This window comes from Physeter macrocephalus, chromosome 4 (assembly GCF_002837175.3).
Source record: "Physeter macrocephalus isolate SW-GA chromosome 4, ASM283717v5, whole genome shotgun sequence".
NCBI classification, from domain to species: Eukaryota; Metazoa; Chordata; class Mammalia; order Artiodactyla; family Physeteridae; genus Physeter; species Physeter macrocephalus.
This window is the reverse complement of record NC_041217.1, coordinates 18,100,740-18,116,023: the sequence shown is the minus strand read 5'-3', so window position 1 is coordinate 18,116,023 and position 15,284 is coordinate 18,100,740. Positions and strand designations below refer to the sequence as shown.

Genomic DNA, 15,284 nt, shown 5'->3' with positions numbered 1-15,284 from the left:
CGGTTCTGATGAACCTAGGGGCAGGACAGGAATAAAGATGCAGACGTAGAGAATGGACTTGAGGACATGGGGGAAGGGTAAGCTGGGACGAAGTGAGAGAGTAGCACTGACATATATACACTACCAAATGTAAAATAGATAGCTAGTGGGAAGCAGCCACATAGCACAGGGAGATCAGGTCAGTGCTTTGTTACCACCAAGAGGGGTGGGATAGGGAATGTGGGAGTGAGACGCAAGAGGGAGGAGATATGGGGATATATGTATACATATAGCTGATTCACTTCGTTATACAGCAGAAACTAACACACCATTGTAAAGCAATTATACTCCAATAAAGATGTTGAAAAAAAGGGAGATAAATGGATAAAGAAGATGTGGTACATGTATACAACTGAATGTTACTCAGCTATGAAAAAGAATGAAATTTTGCCATTTTCAATAACATGGATGGTCATGGAGAGTATCATGCTTAGTGAAATAAGTCAGACAGAGAAAGACAAATACTATATATTAACACTGTGGAATCTAAAAAATAAGACAAATGATTATAACAAAACAGAAACAGAGTCAGATATGGAGAATAAACTAGTGGTTACCAGTGGGGAGAGGGAAGGAGGGAGGGGCAAGATAGGGGTAGGGGATTAAGAGGTACAAAATACTATGCATAAAATAAATAAAATACAAGGATATAACGTACAGCACAGAAAATATAGCCAATATTTTATAATAACTTTAAATGGAGTATAATCTAAAAAAAATTATTGAATCAGTATGTTGTATACCTGAAACTTATGTACCATTGTAAATCAATTTTTCTTTAATAAAAAGAAGAAAAAAATAAATAAGAAAAAAAATTTAAAATGTCTTTAGGTAGAAGAAAGCTTATTCTGGATCGACACATGGAAATTCGGGAAGAGGTGAAGAGCAATTAAAAGGGTAAATATGTACATCTTAATAAATACTGACTGTATTAAATAATGATGATAATAATAATGCCTTGTAGAGCTTAAAATGCATATAGAATGGAAATACAGTTTAAAAATAGCAAAAGTGTTGTCAGAGGAGTAAATAAATGGGCCCTAAAGTTTTTGCATTGTGTGGGAAATGGCAAAAGGATTAATCCACATTAAAGTTGTAATAAGTCAAGGATACATATTGCATTGTCTAGAGTAATCATTAAAAATAGTGAAATAATACATAATTTTTAATCTAATAGAGAGGAAGTGAAATGTAAAAAATACTTCATCTTTAAATGCTTTAATATAATTTTTAAAAAGATAAAGTAGAACAAGCAGATCAAATAAAAATATTAGCAAATATATAGAACATCTGAAAAAACAATTAAGAAACTTGATCTAATGGATAAATGAGTAACTAATAACAAAATACACATTTGTTTGCAGTGCACATAGAACATTTATTAAAGTCAACAGTATGCTGGACCATAAGGCATGTCTCAATCAGTTTTAAAAGCAGGGAGAGAGAGAGAGAGAGAGAGAGAGAAAGGGCTCAAATTAGTCTCTAGTAAAAGAGGCCATCACTATGCTTTGTACAGATATTCAAAACATAGTGAGACAATTATTAATAATTATATGCTAATAAACCGGAAATATTTAAATAATATTAAATAATCTCCACGAAAAGAAAACTCTAAGCCCAGATAGTTTCACTTGTGAATTCTCCCAAACATTTAAGGAAGCAATAAAACCAATATTATAAAAACTCTTCTAGAGAATAGGAAAAAAGGAACACTTCCTAACTTATTTTATAATGTAATTAAACTTTGATAGAAAAACCTGATAAGAACATTACAAATAGGAAAATTACAGGCAAATTTATCTTAGGAACAGAGATAAAAAAATTCTAAACAAAATATTAACATACAAAATCCAGCAATACATAAAAGGAATAGAGCATCATGACCAAATGGGGTTCAAAATTCAAAACTCAATCAATGTGATCTATCACATGAAGAGAAAAGGCGAGAAAAATCATGTGGATTTTCTTTTATCTTCATCATCTTTATAGTTACAGAAAAATAAAATTCAATATCCATTCAAGATAAACACTCAAAATCTAAGAATAGAAGGAAACTTCCTTAATCTGATGAAAGGTATCTACAAAATACCTACATTATATTTAGTTGTGATTTGTTGAAAGATTTCCCGATGTTGGGAATGGAAACAAGGTTGTCCACTCTTGTTACTTTTATTCAGCATTGGAATAGAGGTCCTCCTCTTTGCAACAAGGCAAGAAAAAGAAAAGAAAGGCATAAGAATTAGAGAGGAAGAAATACAATTGCAATTTTTGCAGATAAAATGATTTTAAACATAGAAAAGCCAAATGATTTACAGCCAAACTATTAGAATTAATAAGTGAATTTAGCTAGTTTGCTGCATCCCAGATTGATAAAAACAACAAATTATATTTCTATACACTAGAATAAACTAATAGAAAAGTAAATTTTAAAACTACATTTACAAGAGCAGCAACAAACAGCACATATAATAAACATAGTAAAAGATGTACATTACCTCTACATTAAAAGCCAAAAACAATGAAAGAAACCAGAAACATTATTGAGAGAAATTAAAATTATCCTAAATAAATGGAATGATATATAACATGTTCATATATAGTAAAAGTCATTGTAATGGTGTCGATTCTCCCCAAATTGATCTATACTTTCAATAAAGTTTCAATCAAAATGTCAATTTTTTTTTTGGATATTGACATCCTGATTCTAAAGTTTATAAGGAAATCCAGGGGACTTATAATAGTCAAGTCCATCTTTAAGAAGAAATAAAAACTGGAAGACTTATGCTACCAGACCTCAAGTCCTATTATAAAATGATAATAATTAATACTTTGAGGCACTGTAAGAAGAGGCCAGCGGAACAGAGGGAAAGAAACAAGCTCACATATGTATGGTCACCAGAGTATAACAAAGATAAAACGGCAGTGTGGGAGGAAATAATAGTTACTTCAGTTGATGGGATTATGTAAATTGAATACCCATATGGAAAAAAAGTGAGTCTTGAGTTCTATCACACCATACACAAAAATCAGTTTTAAACAAAACACAGGTCTAACTGGTTTACTTCTGGAAATAAACATAGGAAAATATCTTTGTGAATTTGGAGTAAGCAAAAATATTTCTTAAACACAGGTGGTATTACACAACAGGTGCTAGCCATGAAGGGGAAAATTTTTAAATTGGACTAAATTAAAATCAAAGAGTTTCTATTCATCAAAAGGCACCACACAGAGTAAAATGGTAGGACAGAGAATGGAAGAAAATATTAGCCACTCATTTATTTAGCAACAAACTCAGAATGTGTTATTTTAAATTCCTGCAATTAAATAAACAAAAGAAAAAACCCAGTGGAAAATGAATAAAAGATATGAGCAGTATCATTGTAATACTCCTCCATGTCAAGAATATGGAGCAACTAGTACTTTCATGCACTTTTGTGTACTTTGGGTGGGAGCATAATTGGCACAATCCACTTTGGAAAGTAATTTGACATTTTATCGTACAGCCAAATATTAGCATAATCTATGACCCAGTATTTTCATTCCTTGATGTTTTTGCACATGTGTCAGGACACATGCACAAGAATATTCACATCGGTGGTGTTTATAAGAGCAACACACACACACACACACACACACACACACACATTCCTAACAACACAAATGTCCATCAACATTAGAATGGATAAATAGGAATATTTCAACACTGTGGAATATTACACAGGAATTAATTACATTCAGTAATATGGATGAATCCTAAAACATTCATAATGCTAAGGGATAAAGAAAGCCACAAACAAGATGATCCTATTTTTACAAAGGCCAAATAGCAGAGAAAATAGGTCACATATTGTACCCTCTCATGCATGTGTGTGTGTGTGTGTATAGTTTGTTTTTTAAAAAGGAAGAGAATGATAGAAACCCAGAAACTTAATGATAGTGGTTTCTTTTGGTGGGAGGGAAAGGAAATAAAATAGGAGAGAAGCTTGAGGGTCTACATAAATCATTGGTGATCATCTAGTTATTTGGCTGGGTGATGGTTTCTTTTTTTTTAATTAAAATTTTTTATTTAACATTCAAAAATAAAATGCCCAGCACCAGCCTCTAGCCCAGTCTGGCTCGTGATTTGTGGTGCAATTTGCTGACTCATTAGATTTTTTTAAAAATATGATTTATTTTATGAAAGTATAGTTGATTTACAATGTTGTGTCAATTTCTGCTGTGGTTTATTAGATTTTGGTTGCTGAAAGCAGTGCAGGGAAGACAGCTCTGGCCTTTCTTTTAGAAAGAGATGGTATCCATCCATATAATGGAACATTATCTAATCATTAAAATGAATATAAACACACACACTACAGAAAGTGCGAGAGGGAGAGAGAGAAATAGATTGATTGAATGATGGTCCAAACATATTATGTGACGAAACCACTATCTTAAACAATATTAAAAAATAACATGGAGTCCATGTTATGTAAGAGAAATCAATGTATGCCAAAAGTGGTTATTTCTAGATGGTTAAATTCACTTCCTTTTTGTTTATCTATGGTATATAAAGGTTATATAGTGAACATATAATGCAATTTTTTAAAAGATGTGTGCTACTTTTAGGTGTCTAATTTATCATTACAATACTCCTCCATGTCGAGAAAGATATCCATTTTCACTATAGCTTTCACGCTCTGAAGCAACTATGAAAGAGAACATTCTACATGGAACGCATTCTCTGTGCAAATCAACCAGTCCCCACGGTGGCTGAAACAATTGTACCAACTATCTCAAAATCCATAAGCCGTGATGACACGGCCTCAGCAACTGTCACAATATTTCCACAGCCTTTGTTCCTTGCATCTTTTACAATTTGGTGTCTTCTTCTGAGAATATTTGTTCTGGATGTAAAAAAAATAAAGCCGCTTAGGTCAGCACCTACACCTGAAGCTGTATGTTAATTTGGATTTTAAAACTTGCCACTCTCATCTCACGGAGAGCCAGGTGTGGGAAACAGATCCTCCTGCCTAAGTCTATAAAAGCAGACCTCATCACTGAGAATGTCAGAGCCCAGAGATTTATTATAAAGTGATATATTTTCAAAGAGCAGCTCAAGGAGCCTTTTAACACTGAATTTGTCAGAGACCTTGCCGACATCAAACAGATGCTTTTCACTTGGAGCATTTGACGCTTAAACGTCAATGTTTCATATGTTAAGTGATTGGAAACTTGGGAACCATGAAGTAATACTTTTCCAGAGAAAAAGAAATTTGGAAAATTTGACTCTTTAACAATGAAACTTTAGATGCATATTAAGAAATACTTTGAGAAGTGGTAGAGTGTTTTCTTTACAGAGGGACTATCATTTGGTCCAGTAATAATCACCTTTCCAAAGATTAAAAAGTCTCTGAAATTGATTTCATGTTAACAAGTTTTTTTTAACCCTCTCTGCACTTTCCCCCTTTACTCACCAACATTTCTTGTGATTTTCTCCTAAAACTCAAATAAGCACTACATGCCTGAGGCTTTCATAAAAGACTTCTAATGTGGGTCATTTGATTTTTGGCCTTAAGAAATGAATCATACGCCAGGAGCTGGATTACTATCATGCCATATTCTTGAATAAACATAGTGCCTCTCCTCAGCTGAGGCTGCTGCCAGTGTTTATAATTTTGCATACATTTTAACCCAGATGCAATGAGCTGGTTATATTGAGCTTTCCTGGTTACCAATCACATTATAAACCACAGAAAGCATGCAAACTGGAAGAAGAAAAGCCCAGCTTTGGTTTATGGCCCTACTCAACTTTTGGTCCAACTGACTCTAACATCTTCTGAGCTGGATCATAAGGGAAAGAGCTATTGCTCTTGGATTTAAGAAGTGCCTCACATTCCTAATGCACAGGAGGAACAGCTGGGCCACCCAACATGATCTTAAACCTGCACCATAAATAACAGGGCACAAATGAGAACTTTCCCAAGTAGGGAAACTTATGAATTTCATTTGACAGATGTTTCTTTATAAGATTTTTACATTGCACTTTTCTATTTAAAAAATAAAGCAAAACTTCTTTAGTTTGGATACTATTACTCATTCTTCAGGGGCAAAGTCTGAACTAAAAGGAATTAATATTAACTATCCAGACAGAGGAAGACAAATTGTGTATGATATCACTTATATGTGGAATCTAAAAAATACAAGAAACCAGTGAATAGAACAAAAAAGAAGCAGATTCACAGATACAGAGAACAGACTAGTGGTTACCGGTCGGGAGAGGGAAAGGGGAGGGGCAATATAGGGGAGTAAGAGGTACACACTATTGTCTACAGAAAAATGCACAACGTAAGAGTATTAAGTTTTACTGGGGGCGAATGAGGCTTATAGACCAGGAGACAGCATTTCAGATAGCTCTGAGAAACTGCTCCAAAGAGGTAGCGGGGAAGGTCAGTATGTATGTGATTTGGGTGAAGGGGGAGTCCACGCAATCAGGCACGTAGATTTTGCAGAAGGTTGCTGCTAGTCTCGCGAAGGTTACTGCTAGTCACAAGGAACAGACGTCACCATGAAGGATTTTAGTGCTTTTCTAGATATGAGGAGATGCAAGAACTGGGCTCATAAAATCTTCTCCTGAAAATATCTAGCTATCTGAAGACCTGCTCTGCCAGTTTTTCCCAGAGCACAGAGGGCCTTATTCCTGATCTCCACCCTGAACTCCTTGCAGGGGGGTGCTGAAGGTCAGCAACTGCAGTGGGTCATGATTTAATCCTTACAGAGGTAGATGGCAAGTGCCAATTTGTAGTTGGCACTATTAGGTATAAAATCAGCTCCAAGGATATGTTGTACAACATGGGGAATATAGCCAATATTTTATAGTGACTATAAATGGAGTATAACCTTTAAAAATTGTGAATCACTATATTGTACGCCTGTCATTTATATAATATTGTACAGTAACCATACTTCAATGAAGAATATTTATTGATTATCATGTACTAGAAATGGTGACACATTATCTCAAAAATTTGCTTTTGCTTAATAAGCCATTACCAATACTAGCAAAAATAATCTATCATTGAACAACTCCTGTACTGGACATAGTATTAGGTGCTTTTTTTAATAGGCCTAATTTAATACTCAAGATAGTCCTGCCAGAGAGAAAACACGTTCAGAGAAGAAGGTTTCTTGTGCTCATATTCAAGTCATGATGAACCTAGAGTTCTAATCTTAAGTTTCTGGCTTTTCTACTACATGTTGTTCCTTTACTTTCTGGAAAATGGAAATTTGGGTTAAATCTACTCATAAGTTAGGCATTTGTTTGTCATAAAGGGAGGAAGTTCTGGTGTCAGTCACTCCAAGCTGGGGCAACAACACAGGATGCAGAGGTATAAAGAGCTCTTTGCTGGAGGCCCCTTTTGTCTCCTCACTTTAGCAAAGTTACATTGTAACTAACCTCCCGCCCGAGCACAATTTTCAAATCTTTGGATCACACAAAGCCTTGCCTAACCTGTTGGTTCTCTCCTTAGATTTCTTTATCAAAGAAATATAAATGAAGAATAAGTAATTAACAGATGACCAGATCTATTCCCCAGCTTCCCCTTCAGTAATCTCACGAGCAAACTGTGTGAATAACACAGCATGCATAGGGAGGAGTGTCGATGTTCAGGGAAGCAGTAAACAATATCCTTTTCCTCTCTTCGCATGTTCAGATACATTTGAGAAACTAGACCCAGATGGAGATGAACATGTCAGCTGTATTACTGATAAAGCCAATTGGATAACATGACTTTAGATCTGTTCATGAAAGGGTCTTCCTTCTCCATTTCAAATCTGGACCTTGGGCCAGCCTGCCTACAGGAACATTCAGAGCTAGAGAATAGAATTCCTCTGTCTCATTCATCTCTCATTGCCGTCTTTGGATCAGTTCTACTCAACTGAGAAATATGAACCATGGGCTCCATCTACCAATCAGATAACTCAATTCTCTCTTGGAGCAAGTGAGAGGCGGGGCAAGCAGCTGGGCCTGCTATGCTGGCAGAAGTTTTTTAGAGAACCGGGAGGCAAGGCAAAAAGCAGTGCTCTCCTAATATCCTCCAGCACCTTAGCTTTTTTTTTTTTTTAACTTTTTATAAATTTTTATTGGAGTATAGTTGATTTACAATGTTATGTTAGTTTCAGGTATACAGCAAAGTGAATCAGTTATACATACAAATATATCCACTCTTTGTTTTGTTTTGGTTTTTTTAGATTCTTTTCCCATATAGGACATTACAGAGTATTGAGTAGAGTTCCCTGTGCTATACAGCAGGTTCTTATTAGTTATCTATTTTATATATAGTAGTGTGTATATGTCAATCCCAATCTCCCAATTCATCCCTGCCCCCACTTATCCCCTGGTAACCATAAGTTTGTTTTCTACATCCATGACTCTATTTCTGTTTTGTAAGTAAGTTCATTTGTACCCTTTTCTTTAGACTCCACATATAAGCAATATATGATATTTGTCTTTGTCTGACTTACTTCACTCAGTATGGCAGTCTCTAGGTTCATCCATGTTGCTGCAAATGGCATTATTTCATTCTGTTCTATGGCTGAGTAATATTCCATTGTACATATGCACCACATCTTCTTTATCCCCTCCTCCATCAATGGACATTTAGGGTGCTTCCATGTACTGGCTATTGTAAATCGTGCTACAATGAACACTGGGGTGCATGTATCTTTTTGAATTACGGTTTCCTCCGGGTATATGCCCAGCATCTTTGCTTCTTAACCATTAAATTTAAATTAAACCAGAGGTATGGCTCGCTGCCTCCCCTCCCCTTCCCGGAACTCCCAACCATGCACACATAGAGGATATTCCCTCAGGATAGTTCAGCTTCTCTCCTCATCAAGGCTTAACCCCTCTTTTGTTTATCCGCCTCAATCCAGAGTGTACAGTTTAAATTATGTCATCATAAGGTGCCGAAATGGCTCAAATTTTATACTAATCGAGTCAACTCCAAGGCTGGTTCTATCCTAGGATACAAGTTCTCTCCTTACTCTACTTCCTATTTCAAATCATGTAGACACATGTACTTCAATAAAATTTACCAGAACAAATGCAAAAATAAAATGACATAATCCAGATTCTCCAGTTGTAAATAGTGAATCAACATAGGGGGCCTCCAATTTAATTAAAGAGTCCCTTTCATTATCAAATAAGTGAATAATTAAGGTAAAAATTCCCTTGTTCTGAATTAAACTGCAGTAAAATGTAAGTTCACAATCACTGAGATCTGAAAACCATCCTCTCCAATTTATCATTGTCCACTCAATGTCTTGGTAGAGCTCTTCCTTCAACAACTGTAGCTCACAATGGATGAAGTTCCTTTAGGACTCCAGAAGCTGAGCAGTCTAATATATCCTGAGATGCTAATCTTCTCTACCCGGTGTCTTCAGATGCTTCTAAGTTGTAACTTCATTCCTCCTTTATATCCTGTAATGCTGAAACTGTAATATGATACTGAAGATGAGCTCTCCTAAACATTTAAACTTGAATGAATGAATGAGTGAGTGATAAATTCATGGCAAATAGGCCTCTTAAGACCTGAGGGGCCCCTTTGGCATATTCCTCACTGAAAGAGCTACTGATGCTTTGAGGCCTGTTTCTCTCATTAGGCACTACACCTCCACCTTGTGCTCCACAAAGCAGAATCCCTCCTTCACCTTAGAAATTTTTCAGGTCTTAAATAACTTATGCTATCTTATATGGCAGGAGTTGGGTAATTCTCTTACCAGGCCAACATCTAACCCAGAGCCACTCTATGAACCATTGTCCTACCTGGTTCTCCTTCAGGAATTTTAACTTCCCTGTGTCTTCCTTTATATTTCTTATTGGACGTGCTTCCTCATAGCATAGGCAATAACCGTATCGCCCACTCACTGTATCAGCGTCACTACAAAGGTCACCTAGTAATTAATGCTCAGTCTTCAAGGGCTGATTTTCCAATCGCACTTACTGACTCTACCAGTAACTTTGAAATCATCCATGTCAATAGTTTCCTAATGATGGTTCCTCTGGGGGGACTATTTCAGTCTGCTCTCTGAGGTCTTGACTGCCTACCTCTGGGAGATTTCTTTGAGCCTGGTCAGAGAAAGGAAAAACCTCTTCCTCCTCTCTACATCATTTTATTTTAAAGTAGCTACACATGGGTAGCTTTTCCTTTTCCAAAATTCTAGCCTTTCCTATTAGATCTCATTCTCTTTGTCTTATCTGATCAGTCTGCCTAAAATCTCAACATTTCTAAGGAAATCCCTATCTTCCTTCAGCTTAATAAACCTGGTCTTCTTCTTGCTTTCATTCTTACTACTCCTTTTTTCCCTTCTGATATTAAGGTTAAAACATATACCTCAAAACACCCTAATTCCTCATTCATTTTCTGATCACAATTGATTCCTGGAGACAGTGTTCCAGATATAGTTCTTTTACATTTTCTCCTTTGCTTTTGGGTTTGCAAATATTTAATTGTGTTGTTTCTTTACTTCATTTCTGAAAAATAAAGCATTTCCATTTCTTTTGTTTATAACGTCCATCACCTTTTTGATGGTTGTCTTAGTCAGCTCGGGCTGCTGTAAAAAATTGCATAATTTAAGCCATAGGTGGCTTAAACAACAGAAATTAATTTCTCACTGTTCTGGAGGCTGAAAGTCCAAGATCAGAGTGATAGCACCATCAGGTTCTGGTGAGGAATCTCTTCCTGGCTTGTAGATGGCTGGCTGCCTTCTTACTGTATTCTCACATGACAGACAGGGAGGGGGTCTGGCTTCTTTCTCTTATAAGGGCACTAATTCCATCATTCTGCTCCACCCTCATGACCTCATCTAAACATAATTATCTCCCAAAGGCTCCACCTCCAAATACCATCACACTGAGGATGAAGTCTCCAACATACGAATGTGGGGGAGATTTAAACATTCAGTATATTGCAGTGGATGAAGCCAATGTCTGGCCCTCTGGAATCTGAAGCCATGATCAGAACTTATGTAATTAATGAATGTAAGGCCATATTGAGACCACATGTTTAGGGAACATAAAACCTGTGATCAAGCTATGCGAATCCAAGAGGCTAGCAGTCTCTCCCACCAATTCTCTTCCCTGTCCTTGACTGCAGTATAGAGGGGACTAAAATGTAAGACAGTTGATTTAGCACAACCTGCAGATGCCTGGTTTAATACACACTGGTGCTCTGTAGTCTACACAGGACTGGGATGCTTTAACAGTTTAAAGCCCCAAACTGCAGATCTGGCTGAGAAAAACTGTCAATGCGACGACAACAACAACAACAAAAAGCTCTGCCAAACTCTCTTTTAATTTCCACTGCTGCTTGTGCATCTCCAAATATCTTGTGAGTATCATGAGATTTTAGTTCTAGAACTGTATTAATTTATTTTTATAAATATACTTAATTAGTTTTAATAACAAATGCTTACCAGTTTATTTCCTCACTTTTTTTGTATCCCTCTTTTTCTTCTTGGTTGTATATTTTTTCCTAGAGTATTATTCTCTAGTAATTCTTACAGAGAAACTCATTGGGGGTCAATGTTGTGGGGACTAAGTGCCCTCAAACAATGTACAGCTATGGAGCAAGGACAGATAAACCATAATTAAATCTCCCATTCAGAAAAAGAAAGAGTGGAAGCACATGCTGTCATAACAAACCATCTCCAAATCTCAACGGATAATACAATAAAACTGTGCTTCTCACTCATGTCTCAGTCTTATGTAGGTTGGATGAGTTCTCTGGTTGTTTTCCTCCAAGTGGGTAGTCAGGGATAAGGGATCCTTCTATCCTGTGGCTTTGCCATCATGGCTATTTTCACTTCTAGTCATGTAAACAGGAAAAACATCATAGAAGATCCCATGGGACATTTTAAGGACCAGGCCTAGAGATGATAAACACCATTTGTGCCCATATTCCATAAGGGTAATGAAGTCTTCTTGTATGCACAGGAAGAAAGAACAGAGTTGGAAACATCTAAGCCCATCTGAGCAGATATTTTTGTTGTTGTTATCTCTGAGTAGTGTTTGTTTATTTTTGTTTTTGCTTTTTATTTCTTAAAGTTCTATGTACTTTCTAAGTTTTCTACAAGAAATATGTGCAACAATTTTCAAAATTAAGCTTTTTCATGTAAATGAGTTTATCCATGAACAAGAAAGAAAATATAAGAGAAATATCATCTAAGAGTATCAGAGACAATGGCAGCTCTTAGAGTTTTAGTATATACATTTTTCCCACAGTGTGCCTCAAATGAGTATTGAATTGGTTTTTATAAGCATGTTTGAATTTTATAAACTCCACACTGCATGGACCAAGAAGTCAACCTCAGCTGATATTTTGTAGAGCAAGTCTTCCTTTGGAAGAAAGGTATTTCTTTACAATGGAATCTTACTCTAGTGATTAGGAAACAGATGAGCAAGTTTCACTTATAGGGTTTTTGAAAGCTACTGTTGCTTTAAGCATAATCTTTACTGTCTAGTAATAATATCTAAAAAAAAAAAGTGGATATGACTTCAAATTTCAAGTTTGTGACAGCTTTTCCAATTTAAATCTATCTCATTCTCTGAATAGAATACAAATAACACTGCAGTATATGCAAAGCATCGATGAAAAAAAGCAAGTATTACTAAGAAGGAACCATGATCATACAAAGTCATATACTGAGAATTAAGAAATAACTTCCCACTTTCACTTTGCTTCACAGGGGCCTTGTTAATACATATTTCCTGCTTATACCAGATAAGACTATCCATTTTTGTAAGTTCTTGGCGGTCAACTCATAGTTTCCTCTCTGTACCTAATAAATATTACTTGAACTATTGAATAGAATTTCAGTAGAAAACAATAGAATTTATAAGAACTTAGGTCTGCAATACTCAGTTTGGGGAATTTGGCTTCCATAATTTAAAATCAGAGAGCAAAATGTTATTTCCACTTAATTTCCATCTTGATATTATAAGGCTATTTATATTTTAACAGTATTTTAAAATAACTCTAAATAAAAAGGATAAGTAGCCCATATGCAAATAGACTTAAGGATCTCTAGATATCCCAGTTTAAGCATTTGGGTCATAATTGTGCATTTTTAATCCAATGCATCTTGTAGAAAATCTTTCAAAATGGTGTAAAACCCTAGGTCTATCATTATGTCCTAGACAGTTTCATTGAAGTTATGCCTTGATAATTCTAAGAGTTTTTCACGCTTGTTTAAAAACATGTAGTTTCAAAATGTACACATTTATAAATTCTATTTTTTTAAGCTATTTCCACGGTACAATTCACTAATTTACTCACATTGCTGTTCTTAGGTCCAGAAAGATGTACAACTAGTATTATATGTACATATATATATATGTGTATATATATATGTGTGTGTATATATATATATATATTTGTAAATATCTTCCAGCAGTGATTCTTTCACAACTGCATTATGAAAACCACACAAACATACAACTGCTAGTGCAGTATGCTACAGAATCCAGTTTTTATTTTTCCATATGTTTTATAACCAGGACCTCCAGATTTCAGACTAAATCAAATTGTCTTTTCCCATTTGGAGTCATTGTTTGACAAATATTTAATGATAGTGGAAATACTGTGATCCTTTCTTTGTCCCAGTTTAAAATATTTCATCTTAATGAGTCTTGCAAATCCATTGATCAGTGTCTGATGAGTAGGGAAAAGTTCAATGATCACTTCAAAATGAGCAGCCAAACAGATTCAATTATAATTATTGGATTAAATGTCTTAAGGGAAAATGCTGTAACTTAACTTTATTCCAGGCCTAAATATGAAGAGTTAAAATATTATGATGTATTTCTAGAAGCATACTTGAGGAACTGCCAAGATTTCCATTATAATCCTTCCTTGTCAGGAGTTTATATTCTGTCACATTTAGTTTGGCTATAAATTAGAATATAATACCTAAATTTCACTTTTAAGTTTAGGCGTTATCATTTTAAAACTATTATATATGCTAACACAAGAAAACACACACACACACACACACACATATATTGTGAATCACACATATATTTCTGACAAAATCCTTTCTCTATATCTTAGGATAGTGCTTCTTTTATAAAGGGAATTCCACTGTCATCTTGATCAACTCCCCAGACTATCTTCACATTTCTGGGCTCCCCAGCTACTTCTGGAATCCTACCTATTTAACTATTTATTTGTTTATTAATTAAGCAAACATAAACTGAGCACTCACTATGTGCCAGGAACTATGTTGTATACTGGAAATACCAGCAGACCAAGCAGGTGGCAGAGATAACACACAGTAACAATATGTTTGGTCTTTTTTCATATAGCCCACATTCGAATCTCAGTACTCACATTTATTTTATAATTACCTAATCTGTAAACTAGAGATAATAATACATTTCCTGTCACAGTGCCTGACACATAGCAAACTCTGAATGAATGCTAGCTATTATTATCCGACAGTCTCTTTGGCTGGGCCAGGGTCAGAGTGGTTAAGACAGATAAATAAAAAGATAATTAAAGAAATTTCTCCTGATGTACAGATTTCCTGGGATAGACCCTTATCAGTACATAATCTACACAGATTTGAACATGTTCTCAAGGTCATTCACTCTATACCCAAGACAACATCTGCCATATTCTTCTCTTCTTTCTCTTTTCTAGTTAGTTTCTGATTGAATGCATATAGACAATGGACAAAACATATTTATCTGCATAGTGGTAGTGAGATTATATGTTCATTTTCATACTCTGTCATTTTATATTGTTTATTGTTTAAATGGGTAAATGTAAATTTTAAATAAGACGAGGTTTATGTCGTTCTGTATCTGTGCTGGTATAGGTAAAATAAGGTCCTATTTTATTTTATTATCTATTGTTTGATTTTCTATGATAGTCTCAACACTATACAGCAGATGGTATGTACAAAGCCTGCAATAAAGACTCTGCCTCAAAGGCTAAACAAATGCTCCATATTTAAGTTATTAGCTACAAATTTGCTTATGGAAGCAACTCTCCCTCAACATGGCATATGAAGTATTTCTGAAGTTTTCCCCCAGGCACATGAAATGGTACTCTGAAGAAAGGATTATTCTGAAGGGTTCATCACAGAAGCATATACATTGAGATTTGTGAAGTTTTAGAAATCATCTTGCCCACACCTCTCATTTTAAACTTGAGGAAACTAAGACAGAGAGATGTGAGTGATTTGCCAAAAGCCACACAGACAGT

The 15,284-nt window shown here is 35.3% G+C and overlaps 1 protein-coding gene across 1 annotated transcript in view; it reads right to left on the bottom strand.

Annotated features, from left to right (window-relative positions):
• The window catches only part of LYPLAL1 (lysophospholipase like 1), a 90,339-nt gene that overhangs the window by 12,530 nt on the left and 62,525 nt on the right, over positions 1-15,284 (bottom strand). Inside the window, exon 6 of the mRNA XM_028488342.1 lies at positions 2,133-2,237. Within this exon, the coding sequence (XP_028344143.1) occupies positions 2,133-2,237 (105 nt within the window). The remainder of the gene's footprint in view (positions 1-2,132; positions 2,238-15,284) is intronic.